This window comes from Rousettus aegyptiacus, unplaced genomic scaffold, assembly GCF_014176215.1.
Source record: "Rousettus aegyptiacus isolate mRouAeg1 unplaced genomic scaffold, mRouAeg1.p scaffold_m13_p_10, whole genome shotgun sequence".
In the NCBI taxonomy this organism is placed as follows: domain Eukaryota; kingdom Metazoa; phylum Chordata; class Mammalia; order Chiroptera; family Pteropodidae; genus Rousettus; species Rousettus aegyptiacus.
Window position 1 is genome coordinate 29,301,428 of NW_023416285.1, and position 15,403 is coordinate 29,316,830.

The window sequence follows — 15,403 nt, forward strand, 5'->3', positions numbered from 1 at the left end:
TAAATCACCATGTAACTTAAATCTATTTTAAATAGAAAGTGTATATCACTGGTAAATGAAAATCCAGCACCATTTCCCAAAACTAAAAGGCAACTATTAAAAAGGGAATGAAAATAAAGCTATGCTATTAAATCTTAGCAGGTTAACATTATGTGCCAAACCTCAGAGTTACAGACCTGCTCTCCTTTATACAAAATTAAAACGTGCTGCTTCTTCATGACAGTATATGGGGTAAACGCTAATAATTTTTTTAAATCAACTCAAAATTTTGACACAAGGAATTAAACGACCCGTATTAGTTAGATCACTGAGATATTATAGAATATAACTCATGATGAAGACATAATAATTATTTTTTAAAATCTAATAAAGGAGAAAAAGCTCTGAAGGGAGTCAGGCAAAATACAAAACCCATACTGGATGTGGACTCATTCCTGCTGATTCACTGTGAGAAACAACATAGTAGAAAATAATGAAATTCAACATGAGAAACCTTGACTCCTACTTAGAGAGCAGAGGGTTTGGAGGCACAGGTGGTGCTTCTTCTGATTCTATTGAAGATCATGATTTTGAAAATGAGAACTGAACAGCAGCTACATAGATGTCATACAAGAATAGAGTCTGTTAATTCCTAAGTCATACTGTGCTAGTCTAGTGGAGAGCATTTAGCTGAGGGGGAAAGAAATAATGATGGGATTACAGATTCCCACATAGAAGAAAGGAGTGACACTTACCTAACACAGGTTATGAATCCAGCGTGATAGTAATGATGAGGAGTTTCAATTATCTGGATATCTGCTAAAAGCCAAATTTAGAAATTCTCTCCACCCCCGCCCCCATTTCTTGCCTTTCTGATAATATTGTCACTTATAAAATTGAGGAAATATGTTAAACTTCGATTAACATTCTGCATTAGAATAGTTTGTAATTTAGATAGGATAGAAATTTAGGTAGGAAGTCATTTTGAAATAAGTAATGGCAGAAGAAGAAAATACTGGAAATAGTCTATGGCCATGCCACCCTGAACTCATCTGATCTAGAAAGCTAAGCAGGTTTAGGCCTGGTTAGTACTTGGATGGGAGACCACCTAGGAAGACCAGGTGCTGTAGGCTTTAAAAAAAAGAAAAGAAAAAAAAGAAAATACTGGAAATAGTCAGACTGTAGATTTAAAGTGTACTAAGGAAGAAAAGGAGAGGGAAAAAATGATGATCTCAAACTTTTAAACACAATCAGAGGTGACATAAAGTCTTAAAAGAGCTCTAGAAAGGTTCAAGTCCAGAATGTGCTGAAATTATGGAAAACATAAAAACAAGTAGGATATTTTAAGTTAATTCCAGGGAAGTAATAAACAAGAAATTTCTATCTCTCTACCAGAAGTAGATAGTGGAATGTTAATAGATAATAAAGGAAGGCACGGAGTTTCATTAGCTATTTCATTTTCATTTTCTCCAAGGAGTACAATCCTGTAACTATGTTATCCCTTAAGTTTGCCTGAGCTGTTCTGATATCAACATCAAATTTTAAACAAATTATGGAGGGCCAATGAGGCAGGACTTTTCAATGGGGCGCAAGTGTCAGATATTTTCCTTCTCTCATAAATATTTTAGTATATATGTCTACGAGAAAAAAAATCTTTTTTATAAAAAATGCCATTATTATTATTTTTAAAATTAATAATAATGTTTTCATACTATCGAATATCTAGTCAATGTTCAAATACCTCTAATTATTTCGCTATTGTTTTATTTAAAGTTAATTTGTCTCAATCAAGAACCAAGCCAAGTTCACACATTGAATTTGGTTGGCACATTTCTTAAATCTCTTTAAATTCACACATTTTCATTTTCTTTCTTTTTTTTTTTTTTTTTTTTTTGCATGTTTTTTAATTGAAGAAACAAGAATGTTATCCCTATAGTGTTTTCCACGTTCTGGCTTCTGCTACTTGCATCCCCATAGCGTCATTTAAGATGTTTTGTTTCCTGTATGGTTGGTTAGATACAGAGCTCTGATGAGATTCAGGTCAATATTTTGGCGAGAATACATCACAGTTTGTGTGTGGTTTACTACTAGGAAATTCATGATATTCGGATGTTCCTGTTTTTGTAAGTTTAGGTGCTGGCCTGATGCCATTAAAATGGTTTTAGTAGCTATTGTTAGCCTTTACCAATCTATTTTTTATTAGAGATTAGAAAATGGTAATATTCTAATTATTTGATTTCATCTTTATTAGCTGAAATGCGTTGATAAAGTAAAGTACCCCTTATCACCTATATAGCTATGCTGAGGTTCTTCATACAGAAAAAACAGATTCGTGCTTGGTACTTTCCCTTTATTTACCAGGATTCAGAATAATAAGTTAGTTCTGTAACATTCTGCAAAGGTATCCAATGAGTCTTTTTTATTGAAGTATCATTATAAAGTCATGAAATTTAACATATTTGATGTGCTTTAATCCACATCAAATATGTCTGGGAAAACCTATTTAATTTGCTTTTTTGTGTAATTTTTGTCATAACTCGGAATAATATTTGGTCACTACCTTCTTTTCTGGTATGACAAGATCTTTCAGACTTCTCTTGTACATTTTCTGCTATGGACCTAGAAACACTCATTTCTGCAAAAAACTCTGTTTCTCTTATAGGAGAAAAAAATAATTGAAGACCACAGCTTAGGTACTATAAAGCATTGTCTCAAAACTTTTTCAGCAGACAGGACTAGGAATCGCTAGTTTTAAGAGAAAATGTACCATGAATTTATGTTAATATTTCCAATCCAAATTTAGGGTAAGATATTTTTACTTACTTTGTGTTTATACTTTTATATTTCTCTTCTGTCATGCTAAAAATATTAGCTCGTAACAGCATTGACATAATTATTAATTCATTTTGATCAATAATGGCAATACTGTTACTAACATTGATTACTGAAAAAAAAACAATTTAATATTTCTTGCAGTTCTTTTTCTCTTAAGGATATGTTCACTAGAGTTTACAGTCAAACTATTATGTTTTAAAATCACTTAAAATATTTGCTTTCTGTGGGGTTAACTATCAACTCGATTTGTTTCATTTTGCTCTCAATTTTTAGAAACTGCTTTTTATTTTGTATTAGTTTATTATATAGTTACATAAAAAATTTACACAGTTCCAAAGTCAAATCTTAAACAACAACAACAACAAAACATTTATTCTGAGAGGTCCACCTTCCATTTTTACCACTCTACTCTGTCCATATTACTAATCATTAATTCTCTAATGGTAAAATAGTGCCCTCTAGGGGACATCTGGCAATATGTGATTGTCACAACTAGGCAGGGGCTGCTAGCATCTGTGGGTAGAGGCCAGAGATACTGTTAACTTACCCTAGGACAAAAGACAGTCCTATAACAAAGAATTATTCAGTCCAAAACTGTTTCCTTTTAGTTTGGCTTTACTCTTTTGTTTTTCTAATACAAGTCAAAAAAATTACAAAATTGAAGAATAACAGTAAGCATTGATTTTTTTATTTAGTGATTTATCCTCGAGCTCACTTAAACGTAGTATATAAATATATTTTTTTTATTCTTTTTTTACAGAGGCATAGTACTCCATTATTGGGGTGCATAATCGTTTATTCCACTATTTCTTATCCATGGATATTTAATTTGTTGAGTCTGTTTCTATTGACATTAGTTCTGCAGTGAGGAAGGATCAAATTTTATCATTTTCCATGTAGCTATTTAGTTATGCAAATATCATTTATTAAAATAGTCATCTTTTTGGCACTGCTTTGGTATGCCATATCCTATGTCAAATTCTACATACATTTTGGACTGTTCCTGGATTTTTTATCCTATTATATTAGTTTGTCTAATTACATTAGTTCATCTATTATTTTGTGTAGTTCATGCATCAATAATATCTGCACCACAATCGGATCTCACATTTTTAGGATTTTCCTAGTTATTCTTGCTTGGTGTTCTTCCAAATAAAAATTTTATTCAACTACTGTAACTCCAGAAAAAAAATTTAATCCTGTTTTTACTTAGATAACATTAAATGTATAAATTAAAAAGAGTTGTCATCTTTATGATAGTCAGCCTTTCTAGCTCAGATTATGGTGTGTCTTTCCATTGGTTCAAATTTATTTATGCATTTTGGTGATGTCTTGTAGTTTTCCACCTATAGGTTTGAATATTTCTTGTGAAGTTTATGTCTTGATATTCTATTCCAATTCGCTCCAATTTTCTATTATAAATAGGATCCTCCTTCTAATGGGTATTCATTCATGTATAAATTTAAATGTTATTCATTTTGTCAATTGATTCTATAACCTACTACTTTACTATGTATGGGATGAATTTCAGTGGGACCAGTATTCCCTTATAATGGCTGGAAGAAGTTCAGAGAAATACTCCTTTATTATGTTTGAAATTTCCTATTTTTAGCTTAGGTCTATGTGACCTAAGGAAACATAGATTACCATGAAGGAGAAGACTAAAACAAGCATCATTAAGGAGGAATTGAAGGAATGTCTCCCTTTTTCCAGTAAGAAAAGGAGATAGGGAAAGAATATCTGTGGGAGGCAGATTTCTGGAACAAGAAATGCTCTGTGTCTCAATAGATTTGTGTTTATGCAAGTGACACCCATTTGACAAGACTGGTGGAATTGTGCACTTAAGATTTTTGCATGTCACTGCACATAAATGCTACCTCAGTAACCTGTAAAAAAAAAAAAAGAGTGCCTAGGATATTTTTTTCTTATTTTGTTATTCTACATGAATAAATATCCATGGAAAAACATCAAACCAACAGATACAAGCAGTTAAAATTTTCCACACCCTCCCCAAGCCCACTCTTTAGGGGATATCACTATAAACACTTTGATACCAACACCTCAGACTTTCTATAACACGTCGATCCTCTTTCCCTCCATACCTCCTTCTCCCTTACTCCCTCTCTCTCAATCCCTCCCTGTTCTCCCCTCCCTCTCCTCCTCCTCCTTTTTCTAATTTTCTCTCTCTCTTTCTCTCTCTCCTCCACCCCCCCCCCTTCTTTTCCTTCCCTCCCTCCCCGCAAAACTCCGACAATTCGGACTCAAGGAAAAGAATCTTAAAGGAACAAATTCTTTTATTTCTCAAACATAATGAATGGAACGTGTGCTTTGGAAATTAATTGAAAATTATTCCTGCTGAAGGTGATGGCATAATATAAACATAGATGGAAGTTAATTTTAATGAAATACACGTAATAAGTGAGCATAGGTGAGTAATGTAAATTGACATATATTTGTACTACCGGGAACTTCTCCAAGTCTTAACATTTGCACCACATTCAAGAATTGCAAAACACTATGCAAGGCTGTGCCATGCTTTTGGAAGGATTACAGTGCCCTCTGCAGCTTCAGCAGAAATAAAGTTTGAAAGGAAAAACATCAACATGGAAGTGGGTGCAATTAACATGCTTCAGATATTCACTTTACCTTCTTGAATTGATTAAACATAGTTATGTAAAGATCACATTTTAACAAAGTGCACTATAGCATGTACAGCTAGTACCTATTTATGTAAAATTATGCACTGTAGAAAAAGATACATATGTGTACATATCTTTGTATACGTGTACAAATTAATCTCCAAAGCTGCTTTTGGAGAGACAAACTTGTACCCTGGGGATCAGACCTGGGAAGAAGGTTTATTTTTCACTATGATTGTTCTTGTACTACTTAAATTTTTCTAGCACATGAATGTATTGACTGCCAAGGTAAGAAAGAAGTTAATCAATAAAAACTTTAATCACCTTTTAGAGAATGGTATGCATGCAAATTTTAAAGCTCTCTCTCCAAAAGTTCCATAACTTTAGACAAGTTCTTTAATCTGTTAAAAATAAGGCAATAGGCCAAAAATGGAGCTGTTTATGGTAAGTCTTAAACAACCAAATCAAGACTTAATTATATTTTTGGCTCTCCCAGAAATGGAATCTTAAATCAGTTAATCTAGAATCACTAATTTAGCACTAGCTAGGTAATCTACCCAATAAGCCCTTGTTGTCCCCTAAAGAAAAGTAACTGTTTAATAACCAACCCACTTTTTAGCTTAGTGTAACTTCCTTGCTGCTTCCTGCCTGTAAGAGACTTCTATTTTGTTTAGCTCCTTGGAGCTTTTTTCCATCCACTAGATAGGATAGTACCTGATTTGAATTGATTTTCACTCAGATAAACTCTTAAATGTTTTAATGTGCCTCAGTTTGTCTTTAGTAAATCTCTTCACCTTTCTCACTTATTCAATTTAAATTAAAACATAGCTTCTTAACTCTTATTAGGTAACTCTTATTATCTTCTTATTAGATAAAAGCCAGCATCTTCATAATTTAGCTATGAAAAAAATAGTCTATACTAGCTCACAACTGGTTAACTAAATCTTAAATGAGAGATTTATTATTATTATTATTATTAGTTTTTATCTATCAACTAATTTCTTAAAGTTGATAGAAACTTTAATATTTACTAATTAAGATATTAATAATTATTAAACAGAATACCAAGAAAGATAGGTCTATTTTCTAACAGTACCCCCCTTCCAAAAGAAACTAGGTATTTCGTGTTACCTTTCCAGAAATTATGTCAATACATATTTACTGAGTGATCAAATAACCAAATTTTTTTAAATTTAATGCTTACTATACTCCAAGTATCTTCCTAGGTACTAGGATAAGGAGTAAACAAAAACTAAGTTGCTAACCTCACAGTGTTGATACTTTAGTGAAAAGAGATAGATAATACATACATGTTATATTTGAAAATTATAAGTAATATTTTAAAAGAAGACAAGTACAAAAACAGAAGTAGCAGACAAGAGAGTCGTTATTTTATGCAGAGGGAGTTCTAAAAAGTGACATCTGAGCAAATACCAGAATTAAATGGAAGAAAGAAAGCACGAATATCAGGGGTAAGAGCCTACCAGCCAGAGAACAGCCACGGCAAAGGCCTTAAGAGGGAGCTTGCCTAGTTTTCAAGAAACTGCCAAGAGGTCAGTGTGGCTGGAGTGGAGAGAGCCAAGGTAGGTGTGTGGTTGGGCGGGGCAGTATGAGGCCGAGGGGTAACAAGTGGCAAGATAACAGAAGGCGTGGGAGACTGCTGAGACTGTGGGGTTGACTCTGAGAAAAAGTCAGTGTCGGGTGGCTGTGGGGGTCTTCAGAGAGGATTAACATGACTTAATTTACATTTTTAAAGTATCACTCAAATTGCTATGTTGAGAATAGACTGGCATTGGGGGTGGGCAAAGGTAGAATCACAGAGCTGAGTCTGATGAGAGATGATGGTATTTCGGACCAGATAGATAGCAGAAGTTGTGATAAATGGTCATATTCTGGAATATTCTCAAGGTAGCCCCTACAGAATTTTCAGGCACATCAAATGTAGACTTTGAGATAAAGAAAGTCAAGCATAATGACTTTTAGTTTATGGTCTGGGTAACTGAATAGGCCAACTTGCCCTTAACTGAGATGAGGAAAACCAGACTGAGCAGGTTCTGAGGGGAAGAGCATGAATTTGGCATTAAACACTTTAAGTCAGAAATATCTATTAGATACGCAAGACAGGAGAGGTTAAAGCATGTGATTGCTAATGAGAACAGTTCACTAAAGTGGGGGAAATGACAGTGCAAGACAGAGAGGGGTAAGCAGGAAGGAGTAGACTCTAGTGCACGTACGAATTGGTTTTCAGAATGGAGGTCAGACAGTTGTTCATCGAGTTGCAGTCTGGAAGACAAGGTAGTTGGCCACAGACAAATAGGAGTGTAGACAACTTGGCAGGAGTCAGTGCAAAGTTACTTCTGGCCACTTCTATTTTCATAGTGAAATAACTAAGAGTCTTGTTTGAATGAATAAATTCCTTTTCACTTGCTTGCTTAAAACCTTCCATAGGCTTCCCCTCACCATCCAATAACATCCACACACTTTCTCATGGCCCACCTGACCCCACCTACCTCTCTCCATTGCCCAAAATGCTTCAGCCACTGGGGCCTTCCTTCTGTGTCTTAGACACATGACAAATTCATACAAGCCTTGGGCTCTTTGACTTATTGTCCCTCTGTCTGGTAAGCACTCTCTTCTACTCTTCCAAGTCTGGCTGATTCTTATTATACAGGTCTCTCCTCAAAGGTCCTCTCCACAGGACTTTCTTGAACATCCCATCTAAAGTGGCCCCTCCTCTCCTCATAAGTTATTTTACTTACTTGTTTATTCTGTCTTACCTGCTTCTTCCCGCAAGAATGTGTTTCATAAGAAACCAGCACCTCAACACCCACCTTATCACTGTCTCTCTCTGGCTTTACTTTTTTCTTCTCAGTGCTCATCACCACCTGATACAGATATGTGCTAGGAAAATTCCCTGGGGCTGGAGATAAAAAAAAAAAAAAAGAGGCTGGCAAATCCAGAATTACATCAAGAGTTTATTCCACATATGGGCACTCTCAAATCCAACATACAGTCCCTCTCAAACCCACACAGGTCCTTGTAAACCCACACACGAACTCTCTCTCTCTCTCTCTCAAACAACAACAACAACAACAACAAACAGTTTATTATGGATATTTATGAACAGAAGCAGTGACCATAGATCTCCACACCCAAAAGAGGATGGGGGGATCTTTCCCCTTACCCTTTTTGTTCTTCTGGCTAGTCAAATAATTCAAATGACATCTAGCAGATTAAAAGGAGAAAATCCAGTTTTACTGTGCACATGGGGAATTCACATAAGCATGAAAATTCCAAAGACAGTGAGGCAAAATGAGGTTCGTATGTCATTTTGGACTAAGAAGGGGAAGGTAGGCACTTCGCTGGTAGATGAGAAACCAAATATTTGGTGGACAATTTCCTGCAGGGCCACCCAGAAACAATGGGACACGAAGGGAATCTAGCAAACAGATTTTTGCTTGTATCTTCCCTGTCTGACACACTAAGTTCATATGGCGAATATGTAAGGTGAATATGCTCAGGTTGCCTTCCTGAAGTAAGTTTTTCTATCTGAATTTCTTTAGGCAGGGGAGGGCAAAGTTAAAAAAAAAATAACAAAAAAACACCTTTCTTTGAGTTCATTGGGCTTTGATTGCTTTCAGCTTGAAAGAATCTGCATGCCATACCAGAGTGGCACATTCTGAGGACACTTGTTCCCGATCCCCATAATGCCAAGTGGCATATGCTAATACAGGTGGCTTGTAGCCACATGATACATGCTTGTTGAGAGCAGTGAACAACTTAATAGACCCACTTACCTATGCAAGAATATTCCTTTCAGGTGATAGGGTCCATTCTCCCGGGGTAAATTGGAGTCGGTTTTCTTCCTAAGATGGTGTAGGTCACATTAAGTACCCAGAATCATTCTGCCCAACTCTATCTATCTATTTTTCTATCTATCTATCTATCTATCTATCTATCTATCTATCTATCTATCTATTATCTGTTTATCTATCTATGCACATATATCATTATGCATTATTCATGCCCCTAAAGAGAATAATAGCTCTGAGAGTAGGTGCTTTCTCTATTCTATTCACTGTGTGCCTCCTGAGCATAAAACCACATCTGGCACATAGGTGCTCAATGAACATTTCTTGATAAACATGTTTGGAAAATTAAATGAAAAAAAAATGCATGTAGGGCATATAACAGAGTGCCTGGCACATAGTAAATCTTCAATAAATGTTAGCTGCTATGATGATAACAGTAAAGACAACCATAGCAAAAAAAAAATCATGAGCACAATGCTGAAAGGCCAACCCTCCTCTCCACTCTGAACAAAACCCCCTTTGTCTCATCAGGGACTTTCATCAATTATATGTCCCTTCTTTCTCTCTACAGGCTCCTTCCCTTCAGCTAAATATGTGTAATATTTTTCCACTATTTTTTAAAAATCAGTTAAAACGCACTTTTCTTAACTCTGTATCATCTTAATATCTTCACAGTTTAGCCACACACACACAAAACAGGAGTTTATACTAGCTCACAGCTGGTTAACCAAACAAATTTTGAATAAGCAAACTCATTTTTATTTACTGTTATTTTTCTATTAACCAGTTGCTTTAAGTTGAACAAAACTACTTGATATATGCATACTTAAAATATTAATTATTATAAAATGGTATAAAATGAAAGTTATATATATTATCTAACTCGGTCTTCTCTGTCCAACGAAACTAGCTATATCCTGTTCGTTTTTTCAGAAATTATACATGTATATCCAGGCATATAAATATTCTTTGAAAATATCAAGTAGGACCATACTGTGCACACGGTTCTGTACCTCGGATTTCTTTCAGCTATTGAAACATCTTGGATGGTTTCCTAAAGTACTTATAAAGAGCTATAACATTCTTTCTACTGGTTCCATGATGCTTTTGTTATATTAATAAAATGCCACCTATTTAACTAGTCCCACATTTATTGGCATTTAATGTTTCCAGTCATTTCCTATTGTAAACAATGCTGCAACTAATAGCCTTATTTATATGTCCTGCACAGTCCTTCAAATATTTCTATAAATTCTTAAAAGCAGAATTGCTGGCATAAAGGGCCTATATGCTTCAGTTTTTTATTGATGTTGTCAAATTACCTTCCAAAACAGTTTTATTATATCGGTAGAATTTTCTACTCTAAATAATGAACAATTATTAGCAACTGCAGGTAACATTTTTGGTGAGAGAAAGACGATAATTCTTGATGGTCTTTAAAAACAACTATGGACGGAAGTCACTACTAAAGGAAATGTTAATACTTTACTGTGACGCATATATAAAACAAAGGAAAACCAAGCACAACAACAAGGAGAAAACTCTGAGATGTTCTAAATTAAATTACAGCAGACTTAGAATGAAAGGAAGAAACAGAACTGTTAGTCTGGCTGTAGGCCAACTAGTAAAAAACAGCTCACATTCCTTCTATGTCTGTTGGAATTTCAGATTCATTTCCAGATGGCTATGTCCTCAGATTATTGTAGCCAGGCACCATCTAAACAGCCACCCCGCAGGAGTGGACATTTCTTTATGTGGACTCTGCTCCTAGCCCAGAGCTGGCCCCTTTTCACTTTCTCCCATCTCTACCTATAGCTGATGTAAATGCTTTCAGACACCTTACATCTTTCTTTCCCCTACCCGCTACTTAATGTTTGAAAATGCTTGCAAACATCCAGACTATAGACAAGTATCTTTTCCACCTAGCCATGCTGCTGGTGGTTTGGACTTTATTTGTACTTACTTACTTACTTACTTACTTATTTATTTGCTAGCAGTGGCCTAATAAAGCCTTTCGAAGGTGGAAGTTAACATTTTTTATTTAACAACTATTTCTGGTAAAGAATTATTTAGAATCACTTTCATAATTTCACTAATAAAAATTTCACTTCATTACTAAACGAGTTTTCCAGTCTTCAACAATTCTTTCCCTAAATCAACGTTTTAGGAATTCACAGCCAATGGAAAGAGAAGCTTAAAGAGAATAAAAAGAAAAAGGAAAAACCTAAACCTCAGTTTCTAAAGAACACAAGATTCTTCTTTCTGGGCTGGGCAGTGACTTTGAGGTTTTGTATTTTTGTTTGTTTGTTTATTAAACAGTGTGATCGGTTAAAAGTTGTAATTCTCTTTTGTTAGTAAAAAATTTTTTCTGCCTTGCTTTTTCCACAGATTGCAAACTCTTTCAGAATGGGCCAAAGGATGTTGTTTGTAAATGGCTGCCTGCACTTCAGTGGCTTTTGACAGATAACGGCTATTTCTGCTACTACTAGGCTAGCCGCTCCCCAGATCCTTTGCTGCGACTCCCTATCCCATTCTTCTATAGACCCTTTACATCCCCCTCCACCCTAAATCCATGGACGCGCCGCCGCCTTGCGCCCCCCGCGCCGCGACGCAGATGGAACGGCCCGTGACGTCACCAGGCCGCGGCTCAATCAGAAGCGGCATTTGGGAAAATTTAAACTTAAAGGCGGGGTGGCCCGTGGGCTGCGGAACGCCGGCCGCAGAGGTCCTCGGCCGGTTCCCTGGGATCTGGCTTGAAAGGATGGCGGAGGAGGGAGCCGTCGCCGTCTGCGTGCGGGTCCGGCCGCTCAACAGCAGGTAGGTGTGCCAGCCTGTGACCAGTCCCCGGTGCGGCCGCCCGCGGGTCCCGAGCCGGAGGGGGAGGCCTCCGCGTTTCCCAGAGCGGCTCCTTCCGGACCCCGCTGCTTGGTGACGCTGCCGCTTCCCTGCTGCGTGCCGGGTTTCCTTATCTGTAAAGTGACGCGGAAGGATCAGAGGATGTAGAAGACGCTGTCGAGCTGCCGATTCTCTTAAATCGAATACCACTTTGTCTCGCCGACGTTGCAGCCCTTAACCCTGATCCGCACGGCATTTCCTGGATCTGCGCCCATCCACTTCACCCTGCTCCTTAGGGAAGTCGTATCGGAAAGATCCTTCCTCGCACTCGTCATCGTTATTTTACACTTGACTGTGTCTTCCTCTTTACTGTATACTCCTTGAGAGCAAGGATTAGTCTCTCTTTTAGCATCGTATTCAGTAAGCACTCAAGGCTTCAGACAATGACTGAATTCAACATTCAGAAATTTGAATCACTGATATTTATCAACATGGATTTTTTTTTTTTTTTTTTTAGTACAGTGTGCTGCACTAAACAGACACTACCATCGTTGCCCTGTGGGTCTTACATTGGGGCAGGTGGGGAGGAGACAGAAAATAAAGTAAAAGATAAAGAATGTTAAACATTGATATGGGAGTAATAAATGCTATAGAGAAAAGGCAGGAAGAGGAGAAAATAGTCTTTTTTGCTTCTCTAGTCTCAGACCTTCGCCCCAGAATACTAACATTTTGTATTTGAGAAATATTTGTTTAATCTTACCGGGTGCTTAATAAATGAGAATAGCAAGATGGATAATTTCCTATTAAGGAGCACATTATCTAATGCATTAGAAGACAGCTACATAAAGAAACTATTACAGTGCATCCTGACAAGTGTTACAGTAGACAAGTGGAGAGTGCTTCAGTGAAATGACAGTTTGGGGGGAGAGGAAGGGCTGGTGTCCAGAAGCTCCTGACAATTTTCATGAATGAAAAAACAGTTAAATTATTTAATGGAAAGATTAGGATATTCCAAGTAAAGAGGGGTTGAATCTATTATCTGGTGAAAACTTTCAGCTAGTCGATTTGTGTGGAATTAGGATGTATATAGGAATTTAAAGGAAGATAAGGTTGAAGAGAGAAAGAAATATGATCCAGGTCTCATGTTCCATATTGAGGATTTCAGATGACTTATAAAGGTTTTAAGTGAGAGTGACATAATCAGAGTTGCATTTGAATATACCTTTTCAGCTGCCAGTCCTGCGCGAGTGAAAAACTTCATGAGGAAAATCCCCCGAGAGGGCAGAAAGTTCCTGAAACCCCTTTTAAAAATTTTGATCCCTCAAAGGTGGATTTTCCGTATTTCTCTTACATATGGTATAAGTCATTACCGTATACACTTTAAAATATTCTTCAGATGAAATATTTTAAATGATCTTTCATATAATATGGCTTCTATGACCAGTTATACTAAAATGCCATGTTTTATTTTTTTAGAGAAGAAGCTCTTGGAGAAGCTACCCAAGTTTATTGGAAAACTGACAATAATGCTATTTATCAAGTGGATGGGAGTAAATCCTTCAATTTTGGTAAGCTTATAATAGTACCAAAAGTTAACCTGTTATCCTTTTCCTATTAAGAGTACAAAAGGCTCATCAATAATACTGGATTTTTCATTAAGGATGAGACTAAGCCTTCTGTAAACTACTTCAGTGGAAACTTTAAAAAATTGTTCATCTGTAATGTATGATAAGATAATAAATTGATATTTAAAACAGTTATAGTAAGAGTGCTTTATGACTAAAACTATCATTTTTCCCCTTATTCATTAGTGTATTTGTGGCCTAAAGCTCTGTAAGCCCAAAATATGTTCCTTAATGTCATCTTTAAGATCTTTCAGTTTAGTACATTCTTTCTACAATTATTTTCAAGAAATCTCTTTAAAGAATAAATAGTGAAGATATTCCTTCTTTGTCTGCTGGAATACAGCAAAAATCCACCCCTTTTGTGGAGTTTATCATATGGTGGGAAGAAAGGCTATAAACAAGTAATTACACTTATGATGACATAAGTTTTGTGGGGGGGGGGGTTATTGCAGGGGATCTAACTATTCTAGGTGTCTGGAAGGGTGCACTTAAATTAGGACCTGCTGGATAAGTAATAGCTAGCTAGGACAAAGGGACTTGGAGGCCCTAAAGTTTTGCTAGGCGGACTGTTGTACTGATCTAACATGTACATACTGTTGCCAACGTGCCAGACACTGTTCTAAGCACTTCATAATAAATCATTAATTCTCTAACAAGCCTATGCAGTAGTTACTATTGCGATAGGTACCTTTCCATTTTAAAGCAGAACTGAAACAGGACCACAGTCACACAGCCAGCAAGTGGAAGAGCCAGGCTCCCAATCTGTGTTCCCGCCACACTACTGTGCTGCCACTTAGGCACCACAGAGCAACAGTGGGTTCCGTTCAACCTTAAGAGTGATTAGATCATCAAATTAGCGTTAAGCCAGAAAGGCAATGCATAGGGTTCTGGAGCAAAGATGTACAGTAGAGAAACAGTCCTGGTAAAGACCGTTTGAGGATACAAACATAATTTTCGAAATGGTAAAACAGTATATGTGCCAGAGATTATAAAACCAAGAGTAAGGCATGCACTAGCATTCAGACTCAGGTACTACAGTAGGTTCTTGATAGTCATCTATGTCGATAGGGGATTTTGACTCGTCCACCTACCTGAAGAAGACAGCATTAAGATTTGAATCATCCTGCCATCTCTCTTTGCTTAGAATTCATGATATCTCAGAAGCCTTCGGAAGGCACTTATGATTCTGCTGACAGGGCAGATGTGTGATCAAGGCGCAAGTAGTGTGATCATTGAATTTCTCATTGCAGGTCATTCATGCACTTCCCTCCTGATTCACAAATCCATTTCTTGTGACATGTTTAATGTGAGGCTACCACTGTAAGGGTGGTCCATTTTTAATGTGCTAACAAAGGCAGAGAACCACATCCTAGACTAGTGAACTCATCAGTGCAGAAACCCAAAACCCAGCCTCTAGCAGCCAGCCAACTGGTTGTTCCCTGTAAATTCAGCTTTTTTCAATACTTTTCCAAATGTCTGCATTTCTTGATTTAGTTTGAGCTTGGCCTTCTTGCTAGATATGTTATAAACAGTTCTCATTTCCTAACTATTTACCATATGTTCACAATAATTCTGTAAGGAAATAATATAGTATGTCCATTTTATAAATTAAGGAACCAAGGCACAGAGACATCAACTACCTTGCCCAAAGTCACACAGCTTGTAAGGGGCAGTACCA

At 36.7% G+C, this 15,403-nt stretch overlaps 1 protein-coding gene across 5 annotated transcripts in view; it reads left to right on the forward strand.

Moving 5' to 3' along the window:
• Positions 1 to 11,938: 11,938 nt before the first annotated feature.
• Positions 11,939 to 15,403, forward strand: part of CENPE (centromere protein E) — a 62,777-nt gene continuing 59,312 nt past the window's right edge. For all 5 annotated transcript variants that reach the window (XM_036227649.1, XM_016159105.2, XM_016159107.2 and 2 more), the window contains exons 1-2: positions 11,939 to 12,082; positions 13,577 to 13,668. In XM_036227649.1, coding sequence (XP_036083542.1) covers positions 12,027 to 12,082; positions 13,577 to 13,668 — 148 coding nt within the window. In that variant the 5' untranslated portion in view covers positions 11,939 to 12,026. The remainder of the gene's footprint in view (positions 12,083 to 13,576; positions 13,669 to 15,403) is intronic.